Source organism: Podarcis melisellensis, assembly GCF_964234715.1.
Source record: "Podarcis melisellensis genome assembly, chromosome: 9".
NCBI classification, from domain to species: domain Eukaryota; kingdom Metazoa; phylum Chordata; class Lepidosauria; order Squamata; family Lacertidae; genus Podarcis; species Podarcis melisellensis.
The window spans coordinates 36,906,582-36,927,069 of record NC_138541.1 but is presented as its reverse complement, the minus strand read 5'-3'; the positions used below and the strand labels follow the sequence as shown (position 1 = coordinate 36,927,069).

At 38.8% G+C, this 20,488-nt stretch overlaps 1 protein-coding gene across 4 annotated transcripts in view; it reads left to right on the top strand.

The window, feature by feature from the left end:
- Positions 1-20,488, top strand: part of SLC10A7 (solute carrier family 10 member 7) — a 126,595-nt gene that overhangs the window by 85,348 nt on the left and 20,759 nt on the right. For all 4 annotated transcript variants that reach the window (XM_081926167.1, XM_081926166.1, XM_081926169.1 and 1 more), the window contains 4 exons: positions 4,130-4,213; positions 13,549-13,714; positions 16,245-16,296; positions 18,270-18,343. In XM_081926167.1, coding sequence (XP_081782293.1) covers positions 4,130-4,213; positions 13,549-13,714; positions 16,245-16,296; positions 18,270-18,343 — 376 coding nt within the window. The remainder of the gene's footprint in view (positions 1-4,129; positions 4,214-13,548; positions 13,715-16,244; positions 16,297-18,269; positions 18,344-20,488) is intronic.

Here is a 20,488-nt window from a genome sequence, read left to right as displayed (position 1 = left end):
GAAATTATGCAATCTTTAAAATGGGAGAAAGGCCAAATTAGGACAATTGGTTGCTTGCTGAGAAGAGTGTTTAACCTCTCCTAATTCTCCTGCTCAAACCTCCTCAGTTCCATTTTCCTGCAACTGGGTTTCTTTGTTGTTTCAGAGCCCCAGCTAGGGCTTTACAGGGAAGATTTGCAAGAATAAATTAGTGGGTAGGAATAGGATGAAACCCTTCCATCAATACTCTTCATTGGTGTTGTGAGGGTAGCAGGATATGTCTTGGTGCCATCTTAAAGACTGGACCACCCTTCCTCCCTTGCAGGGAAAGGGGTGCTTAGACTGAGGGGATGGTGTGCTTTTGACTATGTAAGGAAAGTGAATGTCATGAGCAGGATATTTGTTTGTGCCAGGAGCATGTGTTGATGAGGTTATGTATGAGGGTTAATGAGTAGAAGGGAGATTGGTGTTATTTAACTACATTTTACTCAGAGTACCTATTGAAATTAATTAATATGACTAAATTAGGCCCATTAATTTCAGTTGAATACCATCGTATGTGTATGTCAACTCCGTGAATTTCCATATTTTCTAGTAACAAAAACAATTATTATTTATTACTTGCATTTATATTTTGGTTTCTTGACCCAAAAAGGAGCCTAGAAGCAGACTTTTTAACTTTTACTTCCTATTCTGTACTGCTCTCTAAGGTTTCAAAGCAGCACAATAATGAGTATATTAATCTGTATGTGTAATGTAGTAAGATAAGAACTTCTCCTTCTAGATAGGTTTACATTTATTGATTACAGTTTATATTTTGTGCTTTTTGCACAAAATTTATTACTGGTAGCTTTTAATACTTCACACTGCTTTGCTTCCACATACTTGTTAATGTAAAATGAGTAATATGAAGTAAATGTTAAAGAAATGCTGAAGTACACAAAGGGAAGAGTGAGCACTTACAATAAATTATACATTTTGCATAAATTATTAATTTTCTTAAATGAATGGTATTAAATGTAAGACAGTTTTGTATTTGAAAGAATACTGTGACCGAACTTAATATTTGATTAATTCCTTTCAAGAAAAATATTCAGGATTTATGTTACCTTAATGATGGGGTTTTTGGGGTCTCATGTAATTGTAACCTCACTTAAGAAACAGTATCTTCCAGCCTTTTCAATTTTAAAAGTCATTTCTGTGTCTAATTAAACTTTGTTAAAGTGTTACTGAGCCTTTGTTCCCAATTATACTCAGCTATATTCATATCTGTATGAAGATTTCTGAATAAGTGGACAACCTAAAGAAAATGATACCATTCATTCATATGGTAGAAAGAAAACATCTCTACTGTACTTAAAAACACTTTCCACATGGGATTAACCCATTCCAGTTGCTAATAGTGGATTTTGTTGACTCTCTTCTGTAGTACCTAACCCCTAGTACTTAATGTGAGCTATTGAGAATTGAAAATCAAGCCTGCCCCCATTCAAGGGCTAAACTCAAATGGCCCCATTTATGAATGACACATTGGGCAACATTTCAGCAGCATGCTGAAAATAAAGTCTTGAATGTGTGGGGGGTTTGTTTAAGTGCTCACAATGCTTTGTATATCTGTCATGTAGTACTTCATTTATTTGAGTTCACTATCCTGTGCAATGTTAGTAGCACAATATTTTTGTATGAAGAGAAACTTTCCACTTCTTTGGCTTATCCCTTTTTCTTAACGCATTCACTCACTTTTATTGAAATTCTTTCATTTGTATCAGTCATTTTGACACTAATAAAGCGAATAGTGGGGTTTTCCACTCTCCTGGAATGAAGGCTGAGCTATATTTCTAAACCTGTGAGGTAAGAGGGTAGGATATGACAACAGGGAAAGAGAAAGATGAATTGTAATGTACATTTGGTCAGCGTTTTAGCACAATTTTTGTTTGCATTTTTGCTGATTTTGCAAGGGTGAAAATAGGATGGTGAGTTCATATTTAGACTTGATTATTTAACCATAGACTCAAAACCATTTGACATGCTACCTTTCACAATATATGTTCAGCCAGCCAAGCTCCTCCAGTGGGCTGGGGGGCGCTGAGTGCATGTTGAGTGAGCTAAATAGACACATCTGAACATTCGCAACTGTCCTGAAACCCGACTAACAGAGTTGTATTCCTCTGGACCACTTCACTTAGATGTATCTTAGGAATATGTTACTAAGAATAATGTAGAAATCTGTCTGCTGAAAGAAGGACAGTGGGAAAATCTCCAGGGTTTTTTGTTGAACTGGAAGTTTGGATAGATGAAGTCAAATATATGAATGCTGTCCTATCACAAATGCAATAGGAAGCATTTGGAGATACTAGAGAAGCAGTATAAGGGGCTGTTAGCAGCACATATTGTTCCAGTTTTTAGTTTCCAAGCAGTCACCAAGGACAGCATTCTGTAGGTCACACTGCAGTATTCTTACTTTTGAGTTTGCAAAGATCCTAATTACTCTCCCTTGGTCTGGGGTGACAAAAAGCAATACCTCCTTCTAACTAATTTGGTGTTGGGAAAATGTATTCCTGGCACTGCCAGTTACTAGGCTAATAGGCATAATGTTGGATCCAGGGACATCTGAAGACTACAAACAGGAGCATCCTGGGAAATCATGGATATGGTGAATCTTCATTTATTGAAATGCATTCCTGTATATCCCAGGAACTTCCTTTTTCATGTTTTTTGCAGAACTAGCAGGTACCATTTGGTAGACATTCCTGTCTACACCTTTACTGAACTGTAGTTTTATGTTTAGTAAAGCATATTCTGCATCCCTGTAGTGAAATACCTTCACTCTCAGTTCTCTGTAGCAGACAAAAGTGCAATCAGATGATTTCCTTTATTTATTTAAACATTTATACACGGGGCAATTGAGAGCCAGTAGAAACCCATTTAAAACACTGAATCATAAAACCAGTGAGATTATTAAAACAGCAGAGTTTAAAGGAAAGTGCCAACATTTGGAATGGTGTTTGGAGACAGGTTGTGGATTCCAGATAGTAGCTTAACCAACCATTGTATCCTTTATTAGCTTGAATTCCTAGAGATGTTCTAGTGTAGATTCTACAACCTCAATATGATTAGGAGGATGCAAGAACACAACCTGGCTTTCTTTTTAAAAAAAATGTTTACGCTCTGAGGAGCATAGCCCCGAGGACTGCCTCTGAAGTGGACTTAACGAAGTGGATGAGGGATTGCAATTTGGCACAACTGATATGAAGTGTTTCATCTGACTCCACTAATGCAATTGTGGCAGTTACAGATGCAGCATCTTCCTTGGAGAATACCACAGCTGTGATATTTGTCCTCTTTGCCAAAAAAAGGAGAGAAATTGAACAGCTGGTCTGAGAGAGAAATAAGGGCCTGAAAGTTGATTTCCATCTGAGAACTCTGTACCAGGGCAAATCTATCCTGTCTTTTGGTGTTTTTGTTTTGTTTGTAAACTGGAATAGAAGTAAGGTCACAATTATTTTGCAAGCCATGGTTAAAACTAGTAACAATGTTTTAGAAAAGCCTAAAAACTAGGATACCCAATGAAGTTTCAGGACATTTTCATTGTATTTCATTTTCTTTATATTGTGCTGAGAAGCATGACTTTATGTTTTATCCTGTGATCTGGGGGTAGGAGACTTGCAGCCCCCTAGATGCTAGATTTATTACATCAGATTATGTATGTTCGTTGTATGGCCTTGGGTGGGGAGCCTCCTGATGTGGCTCTCCTAATGCAAGCAACATGGGAGATAGGATGGAAACCTGCAGAACTTGGTTTAACATGGGTGGCTAACTTGAGGCACTCCATATGCTGTTGGACTCCAACTCCCATGAGCCTCAGCCAGCATGGCCAGTGATTAGGGATGATGGGAACTGCATCTGAAGGGGCACAGATTCCCCATCACTAATATTAGCTGTGTAATCAGTATTCAAGACTGTGCAAAATTAGAACATACACAGTGCAATCCAGTACCTATCTACTCAGAAGTAAGCCACAGTGAGTTTACACACATAAGTACAGATTTATACAGATTTATGTTTTATACATCTGGACATTTAAACTTATTGGTAATTCATTAGCAGTTAAAATTCCATATTAACATCATGCTTTTAATTTTTTTCACAGCTTGGATCCTCCTCCTCTGTGCCTTTCTCATCTATATTCTCACAACTGTTCATGACCGTTGTAGTTCCACTCATAATTGGACAGGTATGTTTTTAATATACATATATAATGTTTCTAAAGTCTTATGGACTGTAAAAGAGAGGAGTCTGACACTTAGAAAAAGGCCTCTGGATAGTGACATTTAATAACAGAGATATGACAGTGTAATGCTCCCTGAAGCCACATTGATTTTACTTGAGAATGAGCAGCTGTCCCTCACTCCCTCTGATGAATCTTTTACATATCTATCTTAAAAAAGTGTTTGGGAACATGAAGTAGGGGAAGAAAATGGTAATCTTGGTGTAAATGAGCTGTGAAAGTATCGTAAAGGTCTGCAAATGACTTGATTTAGAAAAAGTCTCCTTGATGAAGCTGCACAGCTAATTGTTTCAAATCAAATGTGGTTCATTGCATCTAAGCATGTGCTAAAGTAAAATAGATTACCCAAGAACTAGTTGTGCTTGCTAAAAGAAATTAAGCATTTCTGGTAATCATTTTTCATGTTTGTTTGCTTGTTTATATGCATTATATATTCTTGTAAGGGTATATAATGCATTTATTTATATTTTATTTGAGTATTTGTATACTGCGTTTCAGGAACCTGCATGTGTGTGCATATATCCATATTGGTCAAGGCCCAAGCAATTTGTGTAGGCTTCCCAAGGTGAAAATTAGGATAAAAATACATACATGCTATTATTTTAAATAATAGTGTATATATGGATTTTTGGGAGTATATTAAGATTCATGGTTTTGTACCCAAAAAATAAGGTTAATATTAGGTTATACAGGCGACTCCCCACTTATGTGGGGTTTATGTTCTGGGGGCCCCCACACATAAGCGGGGAGCACCCATTAAAAAGCCTCTAAACATCCATTTTACCTGCTTTCCATGCTCTCCAGTACCTTTGCCTCTAGATTGCAAGAAAAAGCAGGGAACAATACATCTGAGCCCACTGCTGAGTGGGGTACTGGGCAGCAGCAAGAGCTCCCACCTGCCATTTTGGATCCCATAAATTTAAAAATAATGATTAAACATTTATTTCTGGAGTTTGGGCTCGCTGACATCCTCTTCAGGCCACAAGTCACAAGGATTTTCCAGATTTCTCCCACGATTTCAGAATTTGAATTTATTTATTCCAGTTAAGTCCAGTTAAGTATAAGCAACTAAGTTTTGCCCTGGGACCCACTTTTTGTGTACTGCCTAAATACCATGTATTTCATACATGGATTTTTTCAAGAAAAATGTTTATCCTGCCATTTTTGAACTGTACTTGTGTTACAAGAATACAAGTAGGCCACTGCATGTACTTTACAGATAAGTGTACACTAAAAGCCAGTCTGGCTACTTTAATAACATGCTTGCACATTATACATATATGTATGAAGTTACCAGTTATATTAGTTGCATGACATGTTGATGTTCAGGTCTTTTGACTCTAAAGTCAGAACATGTTTCAGCTGTTTAATAAGCTAGAAGTTAAAAGCACACATTCAGAATGTGTGTATCATTAAGCTCCCATATAAGGATCATATAATGAAAATGATGATCAAACACAAAGTACCCAGTTAGATTAAGGCTGCATGTTTACATCACAAAAGGCAAATTTAAGCACCCTACACCCCCCTTGCCCTCACTCTGAATAGAGGTGAAAGGGAGGCATGTCCCTGTTGCCAGGCAGCGTGATGACATTCCTTTTCTTTCTGTATTGCATTGGTAGTTTCACTGCCCACTGATGTTGCATCACCTCTAGTTCTTTATGTGACCTTTAGTGAAGGAATGAAAATTGAGGTGTGCATTTAATGTGCATTTAATGTGAATCCCCATTTACCTTCTGCTGTATCAAGTTAACTCTACCCAGTTGGATTGAGAAATGTAGGAAGCCTCAGAATACTGATTCTCTACACTGACTCACAACATGTACCCCAGGATTTTAGACAGGAGTCTCCAAGCCACATCTGAAGATTCCAGTAATTGATTCTGGATTCTTCTGCATGCAGAGGATGTGCTGCATTGCTCCTAAGCTAAGGTTCTTCCCCGTGTGTTATCTTCAACACCTGCCCTTCAAGACTTTGTTGAAGATTTGTCTTGACGTTATATTATTTCAGTGCCAGATAGATCTGGGTTGCATTGTGCATGAGCCACAGTGATGTGCTGGAGCCAAATATTCACAATTCTGTACCACATGTGGTAAAATATTTCTGCATGATATAAAGCACTTTGTTCACCTGTCTCTAAGCCACAGTGCCCTATTCTCCGCCCCGCCCCCCCAATACTGGGACTCTGGACAAAGATTGTGGCCTCTTTTGTTTGTGTTGTCTCATTCTAACAGGATTGTGACAGGTACCAGAAAAATGAGTACCATGACAGTATTTCCCTTCCCTTTTCTGCTGTCCTTCTCCCTTCTCTAGAACTAAGTGCTTGTGACAGACTTTTATTTTATGTTTTATTTTAAAGAGTGATTTATGATTAAAAGTTAATGAAATAGAATTTTCACAGTGCTTTTATTATATTCTACCAGTTTGAACATTTTTCAAAGCAGCACACCAAAACCCACTGTTCTCTATGAATAAATAATAAAAGCCATGTCTGTACATTATCATTCATGCATTCTGTAGTTGCCCACTGGTGATTTGTTTGCCAGCCTGAAGTGGGCGCTTCATATTAAACTGTCCTTAACTAAAACTCAAATTAGTTATTACAATTGCACCGATTTAAAATGTAAATGTATAGATATATTTAATTGAATTCTACTTTGTAAGCTCAATGGGTTGCTCTCTTGAGAGCAGAGATATTCTGCCAGTGAACTGTACAAGTGGATTTTGCAGGTGGAATGGTCTAATCTGTCCCCAAAACATTGCTCAAGCAGGAAGCAAATAATTATTATTTATATTTGTTAGTCGCTTTCCTCACAAAAGCGTCCAGTTAAAACAAACACAACCAATAAAAACTATAACTAATAAAATCTATAGAGATAAGAGAACAAGGGCCAAAAGTCTGGATAAAGAGAAGAGTCTTTGCTTGGCTTTTAAAAATAGAGACAGGTCATGCAAGGTATTCCTCCTTGGGAAGAACAATCCATAAGCAAGGAACTGCCACTGGAAAAGCTCATTTTCATGCCTCAGATGATGATTGCAGGGTCTGGGGATAGGTAGTCCTTGGGGGAATTAGGGTCCTGAGCTGCATAGGCTTTAAATGTCAAACCCAACATTTTGAATTGAGCCTAGAAAATAAATGGTAGCCAATGCAATTGTGCCAGAATTGCTGCTATATGATCAGAGTCCTGATCATCAATCTGCTTGCTGAATTCTGAATCAGCTGCAGTTTCTAAACTGCCTCCAAAGGCAGCCCCATGTAGAATACATTGTAGTAATCCTAGAGGTTACCAGAGGGTAGACAAGAGAAGTTAGGCACAACTGGCCACTAGCAGATGTTGATGGCACTCCATGCCACTGAGGGAACTTGAGCCTTAAGTAACTCTAATGGATCCAGAAGTATCTCATGTTACGTATTTGCTCCTTCAGAGGGAGTATAACCACATCCCAAGCTGGGCCCATCTCATCCCTCTGGTCCAGGGAACCACCTGCAAACTGTTCCTCAGTTCTGTCAGAATAAAGCTTCAGTTTATTAGCTCTCATCCAGTCAATTCCTGAGGCAAAGCAAACTTTCCAGCACATCCACTGGCACACCTGCAGATGTAAAGGAGAAGTAGAGCTGTGTGTCATCAGCATATTACAGACAATGTAGTCCAAAATGCTGGATGGCCCCACTCAGCATTTTCATGGAGATGTTAAACAGTGTGGGGGATAAAATCACACCCTGTGGAATTCCACACTAAATGCTCCATGGTACCAAACAGTATTATCCAAGCACAACCACCTGAAAATTACCATCCAAGTAGGACTGGAACCACGGTAGAGCAGTGCCACTCAACTCCACCTTAGCTGTTTCAGAAGAATACCATGGTCAAAGGTTTTGAAAACCGCTGAGAGATTGAGAAGAGTTAACAGGAACACACTCACCCTTCCTCTTTCCCAGCATAGTTCACTATTCAGTTTCCATATTGAAGTCAACTGAAATGGATCCCAACTGAAATGGATCTAGAAAGTTGGTTTCATCCAAGAGAGCCTGGATCTGTTCCACAACCATTGCTCAGAGACCTTACCCAAGAAGGGAAGATTAGCAACTGGTCATTAATTTGAATAAAATAAGAATTTCTTAAGGATTGGTCTTACCACATCCTCCTTTAAGCAGGCAGAGACCACCCAATCACCATCCTGGCCAAGGCTGACCCCTCTCTCACAGGTTGTCACCCAGACTGAACCAAGCACCTTGACCATGTCTTTGGGCTGTACTAACAGAAACTCATCCAACCCTTAGGACTAGACAGACCCTTCTTTAGATGTGTCTGCTTTAACAGTGGAGTCAAGGTCTTGGCAAATGCAAGCAATTTTATATCCATCTTGCTCACCCACTCAGGTCTTGGTGATACAGACCAGGTCAGCCTTCTTATCCACAATCAAATCATGGTTAGGAAAAATCTTATTCAAAGTCAATCTGGCGTTCAACAGTAATAGCTGCAAACCTGAAGGTTGGCGGATAGGACAACCACCATTCTTCAAGCTGGAGAGGGGCCTGGCACACTGATTGTCTATTCTGTGTCACCTGGCCTGTGCCTCCTCTCACTCTATATCTACCCTTGCTCATAATCACTGTAATTGCCGTTTCCCCAGCTGATCTCGTCCCAGGCACATCTTTTCCTCACTCCCTAAAACTGAGTGCCATAAAACACCTCTGAGCAAATTACAGTTAGACAACAACCACCCAAAAGATAAAGTAGCTATAAAGCATCAGTTACGAATCCCCCCTTTTAAGAGCAATTTTCCATGGGAAACTAAAAAAGGAAAACCAATGATAATTTACTCAAGCAAGAACTAGGTTGATTTTATGAACAGGCTTTCAGGCTGCAGTCCTGTGCACACTGAACTTGGTGGAACTTCCTTCTGACTTGTGCATAGGCTTGCCCTTTCAATATAGTTTGGCATTTAAAGTAAATAAGGCTACAGCATTTCTTAAGAAACATTTTAAACTAGAATGTAACTTTAATCCATATAGAAATGGCCCTGTTTACAGCTAAACTTCAGCTGAATTTCAGGAAGAAGCAGCAATCTTCTGGGAGGCCAACACTGTTGAAAAGCTGTTCAGAAAAATTGAGATGACAGATTAACAGCATTCATGCCATAGTTCACTCTTATCTGACACATGACTTTAACTACAGACAGATGAATTCTTGATAGGAAGGTAAACAAAGGAAAATATAATATACAGCACCCTAAAAATGTCATGAAAGGTTTGTTTTATGGTATTGAATTGCAGTGTTTTTAACATTTAAAAATAGAAGTTTGAAAATGCCCTTCAGATTGTTTAGGGAATTTTAATAAAATGCAAGAGCTTGTGTAACACTCATCTAAAACTAAATAGAACACAATATTGTGATTTGCATCCTGCTCATTGAACAAGATGTTATTCATAAACACACACATTAATGTATATGATGTTTAGAGACTGAGGTTTAAAGAAGCAATAAGCTAAAGAAAAAATAACAAAATCAAAGCAGAGAAAATTTGAAGAGGCATATTCTGACATCCGTCTTTTTGGAAAGTACATTGCTACATCAGAATATTAATAGTCAATAAAGGAAATTATATTTAAAACCTTGCATTGTTTTGTGATCTTTTTCACATTTCTTCAAAGGAGAGAGCACTTGAGTCATATGTGTTTCTTTGGGATGCTCAAAGGAAAGGGATTTTGTAGATCAAAGTGGCTGGGAAGTAGCAGTCAGCAAAGGCAGCAGTTCAAAAGTAGAATCTGTTCAGAGCACAGATCCAACAAGCTCAGAACCATTATAGGGTATTCTATCCTATCCAGGCACTAAATTGCCAATGAACTCACATCTGATTTTTATTAAGCTCCTATTTACCCCTTTAAAAAATAAATAAAGGAGATTAGGAGGGCCTCCCATGTAATTAACTTAGATCAAATTTACATTAGCATTCTCTTCCTATAGTGTCATTATTAGAATCACCACTGCAGTTGTACCAAGTGTTGTAAGTTCAATGGAAGATATATAGCATTTGCAGGCAACCCTGAATGCAGTGCATACAGTTCTAGATTCAGAAGATCTTGAGGCCCGACTATGTGTTGCATGGAAGTAAGTGTAATTGAACCGTGATAACCCTTTTATTTTAGGAAATGCTTTTTCAGTAGCAATTTCAGGTAGGGAACTGACATGAGAGAAAAGGACTAAGCACGCCACACACCCAGTTCTCTGCTTCAGATTACCACTTCCTGAAGTGCTTTTTCCTTAAATAAAAGGGCTGCCGTGGTTCAATTACATGCGTTTGCATCATGTAATGTGTAGTTATATCCTCAGATAGAAACAGGTGGATAGACCATCTTTTTCAAGTATGATGTTGGAAAGGTGGCATATGAAAAATGTAACTAAATCCATAATAGATAACTTTAGCAATCTTGACACTCTCTTGCTCAGTGGCCTCAGATGCCTTTGTACGACGGACCATACACCCACCTTTACTTGCTGCAGTAGAGTATGACATGGGCATAACTTTTCTTTCTTGGAGAGGCTCATACTATTTGTTTTCTTGTTTGGGCCAAATCATGTTTGAGATCCTTTGTTGTAGAACCACTGTAGTGTATGGCTAAGCTGGAAAGTCGCCAATTCAATCTCACCTCAACTATACACAAAGTCCTCTGCCCATATCAACTACATAGAGATAATAATACGGACCTAACATACAAGATGGTTGTAAGAATTACTGAGAAGAATGTGCATGGAGCTCTTTGAATATGCAGAAAGTGTTTTATTGTTTAGCCATTTAGTCATGTCCGACTCTTCGTGACCCCATGGACCAGAGCATGTCAGACACTCCTGTCTTCCACTGCCTCCCGCAGTTTGGTCAAACTCATGTTCGTAAAAGTGTTATATAAATGCTAATAATGAATTTCATTATAGTAGCTGTGAAACTAATAGGTTACCCAATGCCTATTAAGATTTCTACCCAGCACCTGCTTTTCATTTATCCCTTTGTCAGTTGTAGCCACTAGCAAATCATTAATTTACATCATGTGATTCCCCCACCACCACGCCACTCTGGATATAGATCAGTATTTCTACCCATAAGCATATATGGGGGAGACTATGGTGTCCTTGCTGCCACTTACCAAGTTCATTGCAGTGGTTAGATTCAGACAGGTGCCTTTCATAACTCGGTCCTGTTGGCGCTCTGCTACATTGGTTTTCTCTCCCTTATCAAAGCCCCATCTCTGGACATGACACTTTCCCAGCCCTGATTTGCAGAAAAGAAGCAGCAGCCAGTCTTTAAAGTCATGTGACCAACGTGACTGAGTTACTCCACCCTTAGTTTTGTGAATGAGCTTTAAATCTAGGTTTCATATTTCCAATCCCAGTGATTTCTCCACTGAGCCTGCCTGTTAGTGTGTCTCTAGTACCATACAGAAAGTTTAATATAGAGAACTGTTGTCTTGTTGGTTCCAGAGTATGAGAGGTTCAAAGTAGATTAGTGATCAGCCTTGAATAACCTGCCTTTATTTGAAGAGCAAATATTGGCTCAGTAAATGTGTTATGGCACCTGTTTGTGTGCAAAAGCACATTGCTATTAATTTGTGCTGATTTGGAGTCTGTAGTATCACTCTTGCAAAGCTCCAGGCTTTTCACAGCTGCCTTTAATTAAATTACTGCTTCCAGTCTACACACAGAGACATGTACACACACATTCATTTATTCAAAGGCCTTATGTATTCTACCTTTCAGGGGAAAGCCCTCCCAATGAAGCTTATGAAAGATTTTGATTTCTAAAATTTTATTTAAAAGCATATCTAAACCATTTAATATTTCAAAAATCTCTCAAGTGGTGTACAGAAGCAACATCAATGAAAACAAAAAAATAACTTAAAGCCTATAAAAATATAATGGCAAATCCAACAGACTAGCTGGGGCTGATGGGAGTTGTAGTCCAAAAAAGTCCAGATCTGGAGGGTACCAAGTTGGCAACAGCTGGATTAATGGGTAGCATGAACTTTCTGTGTTACTTCATAAACACTGCAGTAATAAAATCTGTTGGGGCATCTCTTGAGAAGTCTTGTTATGTGGTGACTGAAAAATTAATGCAAGTCCTGGCTTATATAATTTCCTGCAAGTCTAATGTAAGCTGCATACTTTGATTGATGTCACATAGCACTTTCATGTAGATTAAAAAGAAAGGGGAGAAAAGATGGAACCCTGTAGGACAGGTATGGTTGAACCTGAGATTCTCCAGGTGTTGCCCAATCAGCTCCTATCAGCCCCAGCCAGTATGGCCAACAATCAAAGATGGTGGAAGTTATATTCCAGCAACATCTGGAGGACTACAGGCTAGTCACCCTGATGTACCGTAATTCCCAGGGGGAATTAGTCTTCCAGCACCACCTTCCGGAATTATGTCACAACTTTGAGGAAGTCCAGAAAGAAGACTTTGGTCAATAGTAGCAAAATGTAATGCCTCCTGTATTTCTAGAACCATGCTGCCATTAGTTACTGTACTTCCAAACAATAAAAGGAGAGGAAAACTGATGAAACAATTTCATTTTCAAATTCCTGAATGTGAAAAAGTTGCGCTAAACATTGTAGGCTTGCTCATCTTCCGTTAATTCTGGTATTCCAAAAGCATGCAACTGGCATTTGTCTTTCGATTTACAAAAACTCCATATCTTCAAACTCTGAATTATTTAAGCTCCCACAACACATGCACTTTTGCTTTTCAAGCATGAGTTATAATTTAATTAAAAACTTCTGGTGCATCGCTAGCTATTTAAATATTTAAATGTTCCATGGATCACTTTCGATTATCTGCTCACATGAAATTCCTGAAGATGTCAGATTTTTAAGATTCCCAAAGTTACACTTGGAATTGTCTGTTGATGCAAAGGGGACTGTGATAATTACATACATCCATTAGTATCAGCAGAGGAGATAAACTTTGGGGAGGCTTAATGGGCATGTCTCAGTGACAGCTAGCAAAGAACATTTGGCATGATTAAGGATAGACTTGAATGTACTTGAAAATATACTCTCATTATGGACGCCCAGTGGAAGTTGCACTACAAATGTTAAATTCCCCAGAAGAAGAGTTATGTGGCAGGGAAGCTTTGAAATCCACCGTGGCCGTCATCCAAATTATTCTCTTCTCTTTATGTCTTTCCGCTGTCAGATTCATTTTGTGATGCCCAACTTGGCTCCCTGTGTGCGTTGAAAAGAGGCAACCTGTTGATTTTCCCTCTCTCTCCTCCTGCTATGTTTCAGATTGTCCGAAGATACATCAAGGAGTGGCTTGAGAGAAAGAAGCCTCCGTTTGGTGCTATTAGCAGCTGTGTGCTCCTGATGATCATCTATACAACGTTCTGTGATACTTTTTCCAATCCAAACATTGACCTTGATAAGTTTAGCCTGATTATAATCGTTTTCATAAGTAAGTACCACCAGTTCATTTATAATCCATTTTAAGAGCTGGGAAATGTTTCAAAGGAGCTGTGTATTGCTGCCCAAGGAATCAAGAGCCCATGGTGTACTCCCACATCCATTCTGAGTTTCTTTCTATTGCGACCACATTCTAATATGTGATGAATTGTGGCTATTGAGCACTGCCATGGTCTTTGGATGCGTTATAGAAATGTGGAAGAAGTAACACTTGCTATAATTTTCTGTCATAGAAATGGTGTGCCTTAATATGTGGGTAACGCCGCAGTAGCATAGAGTCGATTAAGACATTTCTTCCTATTTAGAAATGATGCACTCCTTGAAGAACAAGCATACTTGTGGGCAGGGGTGTACGGGGGGGGCAGTAGGCGGCGCACCCCGGGTGCCAACCTGGGAGGGGTGCCTCCCCCCCAGCTTTGTACTCGCAGTGACACATACAAAAAAAGTGGCAACTTTAAAGCACGCAGTTGTAGTATTTTACAAAATGAAGGTTGATGGTGTGACCTAGCAGCAACAAATGGCCTGATACAGGGACCTGCTCATAGTCTCAGCAGTGGCAACTGTCGTGCCACCCGTTACCCACCCTCTCTCCATGCACACACATGCACACAATATTTTGAGCAAGGGTGCTTAGCTAAGCTGCGCTGCCGTGGTGCTCTGAAAGTAGTGTTGCTAGCATCTGCACTGTTGGATAGCATCCTTGGTTTGTTCTGCCACAGAGTCAGCTATCAATTTCAGTATAGATGGGCTGCCAGAACAAAGCCCCTCATTGTAAGAAGAATCCAAACACACAAACGGAAGCATATTTCTCCTCTGTGTGTGCAGAGGCATGTGTGGAAGGATTCTCTTGTGGCCCCTGCAGTACCTGATGTGGCTAAGTGTCAAGTTCTAAATTCTATTGTGCTTCAGTTAGTCTTCCATCTCTAAGCAGTAAATAGCAGAGCCGGCTAAGATATGGTCTTCTGGATATAAAATCTTAAAAGGGCATCCACTCTCCATGGGCATTATAGAGCTTACGATACTATGGTTTTCTCCATGGTTAACAGCAAGAGTGTCAGTTTTTTCATGGTGATTTTTTGTAGGATGGTTCTAGTTGAATAGCAGCATGTTAAAATATTTGTTGTTGGTAAAATATTGTTCTGTCATAAAGCACAAAAACTATATTTCTTGCACAATCAGTATGTTTTGTCCTGTCCATATAATCCGTATGTTTTGGTCAGGAATAAAAAATGTCAGATAAATTGGATCAAAAAGGCCCGTGTAAGCATTTTTTAATTGTCTGAGGAGAGAGAGGGTCCTATTCACTGAGGAGAGAGAGGGTGCTATTCACTAAATTTTACTTAGAATAGACCTACTGAAATTAATGGGCCTAACTTAGTCATGTTCATTACTTTCAATGGGTCTACTCTGAGTAAACCTCAGGTAAATACTATTTGTTGTCTTTTGTGATCTTCCATATATTTGATGATAAATAACATGCCTTGGGATTACCCTTTTAAAGATTAAAATTAGCTCAGAAAATAAAAGTATTCTGCTGAGGACTGCCTGTAACTTAGTTGGTTAAAAAAAAGTTCCCGTTTTACTAAATAGAGATCAGAATGTGGGGAAACAATTAATGCAAACCAAAAGTGGAAGATGGTGGTAAGATGGTGGTAAGGAAGGGCAAGCAGCCATGTGACACGGTCTGGTGAAGCTACAAAATTTCTAGTCCTTATTCATCCTGGAAGAAATAGACTCATAGAAAGCGTGCACATCGCACACACCCTTCGCTTCAGACGTTATCCTCAATGTAGGAAGGGTCAGGAAGAACTTGAGATTGGGCTAGACATGTTGTCCTGTAGCTCCATGGCTCCTTTGTATCTGTGTTGACTCTGCAAGCGGCTAACACATGAAGACTTCTGTATTAACACTTTTAAATTCATAAATACTTTATGAATATTTAATAAGAAATACTGCAGTCATGTGCACACACACACACAAATATGCATGTATATGTTCTTCCTACCATTCCTTTCAAAATCCTCATCTTTTAATTGTCATAACTTTTCTTGGCTTTTAATTTCTTAGCTTCTTTGTATTTAATATGAAGCAATTTCTTTTGTCAAAAAAAATAACATTTATCAAATTCCTCCAATTAATAAAAGTTCACCCACTCAAAGAAACCAACTTGACCTGTTATGTGCGTCTCATACTGAAAACCAACAAGCCACCAGCCTTCTTGATCATTTATTCAGAGTATGAGAGCCATTTCCAAGCACTTCATTACTTTTTCCTACTATGATATAAATTCTTTGCACAGGGGGAATAGGATAATTTTGTAAGGTATTATGACAGTGTTTAGTTCTGCAGGTACATATCTGACTTTTGTACTTGTAGCAGAATAGCAGGCATATATTTTCTCATTCTTAATAGTAAAATATATGCATTTTTTATATTAAGAGATGGGTGTATATCTAAAATGCGCATTTGTGTGGGTCTTTTCATGTTGCACTTAACATTTATCAAACTAATTTGTCTTTCAGTATTTTCAGTTCAGCTGGGATTCATGCTGTTAACTTTCTTCTTCTCTACAAGGTATGTTACAGCAGTAAAGGTTATCTCTATGGCAAAAAAGAAAAGTTGGGTGCAAAACAGGGGAGTACTGTCCTTTTGTCAGAAACTCAAAAGTTTGTACCAGGTGTGTGGAAAGTCTTATGCACCTGAGAAATCAAAGGATGGACAGATAATCTACTCCAGTTACTGTTTGTCTGAACATTTATACCCCACCTTGCTATGATATAATCTGACTCAATAGAAAATAGAAAACAAGCATTACAATACATTCCCAGTATCGCTTAGAACAAGCCCTTTGCAGCTGTTGGGAAAAATATCTGTAAATATCAGCAGAGGGTCTCTGGCTGGCTGCAGCTCCAATTAACTGCACGGTGAGTGGAGGAGGCAGCTGTAGTGAAGAAAATGCCTAACTGGGGAGTAGTTAATTAAACAATTCAGGAGGAGGGGGTAAATTGGTGTGTTGGGCTTTCCTGGACACTTGCAGTTTGGAATAATTACTACTCTAATACGTATTCACACACTCTCTTTTTACTTAATAGCCACTAATTGAATAAGGTCCAAGAGCTACGTCTCTGCAGTCACAGAGGGAATCCCTTCTGTCCCTGCGCTTTGCTTGTTAACATAGGCCTGATCTAGCCCTATTAGCATAGTGCTCTGCGATGCAACCTGGCTTTTATTACCAAGATTTCTGTGATGCAATTAATTTTTGAAGTGCCTGGGAAAATCTCCTGCACAATCAGCGTGGTTGATTGGCCTCCAGGAGGCAGTTATTAGGCACCTTTAATTTATCTTCTGTATACAGACCATATTTTTTTCATAATGATCCCCAGTGGATGGTGGACAAATTTAATATAAAACAGAGCCTACTTCCTGGTTTTACACTCATCTGTGATGTGCTAATTTTATCAGAGCCAAAAAGGTGCTGAATTCAGCACCTTCCCCAATCGCCTAACACGCCCCTAAAGTAGTAAGTAATCTATGCCTTTCTTAGAACTGGGGTGGTTTATTTCCTTCCCATTGGGATGCAAATCCTAAGTTGTTTTTGTTTCTGTTTAAAAGGGGAAAAGATACAGCTTTCCACATACATATAGTTGGCCATTATGAGAAGAGGATGCTGAAGTAGATGGGCAAGATCTGGGTCGGGGTTTGGACAGGTGGTTCAGGCACTTGCGGTTTTCCCTCCTTCTACACACACACTCCTAGAAATGCAGACTGAATTTTATTAAAAAATACTTTGATATTTAAATTAATAATGATTTTCCTGTTGCATATGAGCAGCCATTCCTTACCCTAAGCCATGTGCCTAGGTTCAGACCTCACAACAAGCTGCTGTTACTCCAGAATGGAAAGAAAAGCCTTCTAATTCCTTGTGATATCACTGGAAGTGGAGTGGGTAGCACAAACCCAAGTGCCACTGCATCTTGTCCTTGTAACACTAAACTGTGATTTAACGCTGTGTGCAAACACACAGATGTTTCAGTAAGGCCGCAAGGAAAGTATGCCAGTATTTTAGGCTTCACCCTAATAGACTATTTAGAACTGTGTTTTAAGAGTACTGGTGCCCAGTTTTTGGAAAGGTGAAAATTAGCTGTAATGTGGTGCTTTACATTTGTGGAAAAGTACTCTGGGCTGGGATAAACATATGTCCCATGAGAACCAATTGGAATCCTTTCATAGGTGCCAACTCCCTGGGTGCCCGAGCACCCACAAAATTCCCCATGAAGTGGCCAGGCACCCACAGATTTTGTTCGCGGAGCCAGGTTGACACTCCTGAACTTGCTCATTTTCCAGATAAGAATATATGCAGACAAGAATTTGCAACAACAGAGAAACTATTCAATTTAATGCAAAAATCAAAAGCTGCTGAGCGTATGTAGCTAGAACTATATTTTATGAAACCTAATGCAAAGAGATTAAAAACACACTTATAGGGTATGGAAAGTGAGCAGACGTTTGGTAGAAGAGACTTTTAAAGTGCCTTACATTTTTTCTAGGAAGAATTCTGGTTTCACACCAGCAGATACAGTGGCTATTATCTTCTGCTCTACACACAAATCTCTGACTTTGGGTAAGTCTTTACTAGAGGTTGAGTTCAACTTTTCAGTCTAATCACACTGCTCCTTATACTTCACTTTGTTATGAAAGTGGTATTCTGATATTCTGTTATCAGTTCAGCAATATGACAAGATGTAGTATAAAAGCCTAGCATTAATATTAGTACATTCATGAGAACACTTTTGGAATGGGCAAGTAAATGTTTCCTAAGAGGAAGACAACATAGTCTTCTCCTCTGGGAATTTAGTAATTGTATTGCAGTGCCATTAATCTGTTCCTTCTTTAGATAAAGTGATGTGATTTTTTTCTTTGTTTTTGATGTTCTCTTTCTCTAATCTAATATTGATAAAGTTTGTGGTTCATTTCAGATTATGTTCTGAGTTATTACAACACAGTCAAACAGCAAAATTATTATAGCTCAAAACTGTAATGCACAAAGCATTTACAATATAAAGAAACATAAATAAAGACAGCAGTGTTTTATCAAATATCAGTGTATTTATCCTAAGCAGTCTCTGGACTATGTGTTTATTCATTACAATTCAGTATTCAAAGATCATTGACTTACTAGTCACTCAAAATTCCCTTGCAATAACATTTGTTATGGTAGATATGTACAATAAATTTAATTAAAATATAGTTGTACTTTGAGTGGGAAGACACTGCTGAACATTGCATTTCTTTCCTGTGATTTATGGTGATTAGCGAAGATCAAAATAAGAATTTTTAATATAAAGTTTACAGATATTTGTCATACCATACTTTCTCACAGTGGGTGGCACCCAATAATGCCCACTTGTGCAAAGGGGACTTCTCATTTCCCCCCTTCCTCATCCCCAGAATCTGCTTCACAAGGTCCTTCAACCCTCTGTGGCAGATTTGGGGGGCACATGTCTGCTTGCATTGCTTTGCTGGTGTTTGTGTTCCTTCTGGTGCCCCTCATTCCATCAATGCTTCTATTTCCTGAAGGAAGCCTTCTTTCTTCAAGTAGCTTGCTTGACTCTGCTCGTTAACCACATTGGTGCCATCTTGGTGATCCCTTTACTGATGTGTAGCATATATTCTAGCAGAGCTTTTATTATTGTGCTTTGGAAAAACTCTACCACTATCAGTTGCAGACCAATGTTGCAATATCCAAAACAAGAAAGGTACAATGAGCGCTCAAACCTATTGAGTGTTTTCTTCAAAGTAAGTCCCAGTAGGAGTTTCTTCAAAATGCATGTGCAATCTAACTCATTGCAGCTAAAAATGATGGTGATGTAAAATAGAGAAATATGCCATATAAACTGGGGCCTAATATATCTTTGGGCTAGGTAACTAAAAACATTTTTGGAAATGAACTTTTTAAAATTGCTATTGGAAGCGCCCTTGGAGATTCCATATGCAAAAACATGGCACTTAGAAGTACACCACTGTCTATCAGCCCTTTTCAATTGGAAAGAACACCTCATTATACGGTAATTAATATTTGGCATTTTCTCCAAATATAACCACAAGTCAGTGTTCCGGGAAGCTGACGAAAAGTTTACCGAGCAATTTAAATAGAGAGTGGTAACCCTAGGGAAAATATTTGCAAATGCACCCAATTTATTCTTATGTTGGCGTCAATGAGGGCTTTAGTTTCTTTCAGACCTGCATGTCAAGATCACTCAATGTGGACCTTTTTGGGATGGTGTATTTGTTCCATAAGACTCATCTGTTGACTACATGTGCTGATATAGGAAAGATCCTCAAATATCTATCCACCTTTATGGCCTTGTTAGCACACAACTCCAATGTATTGCATTAATTAAATCAATTGGTTTTGAGATGGAACCATTGCTAGGCACTTTGCAATCTCTCTCACTGTTGTTTCCTAACCCACAGTAAGTCCTATGTTAAATTCACAGCAAACTCCTCGGTGTTAAGACATCCAGTGGTAGACGTGGAAAGTGGCATTCTAAAAAACCACTTCTGCTTTCTGTGAATCATATGGATGCATCACTTGAAGAAGAAAAAAGAAGTGGTGGATAATATGGGTGGCCATTATCATGATCATCATCATATACTCTGTTCTTGGACACTGCGTGTATAGGGAGCCCTATATCAAGTAGAAAAAGAGAAATTGGTTGTGTTTTAGTATCTACATTAGGTAGTTGTTAGGGCCTAAATAATTTCC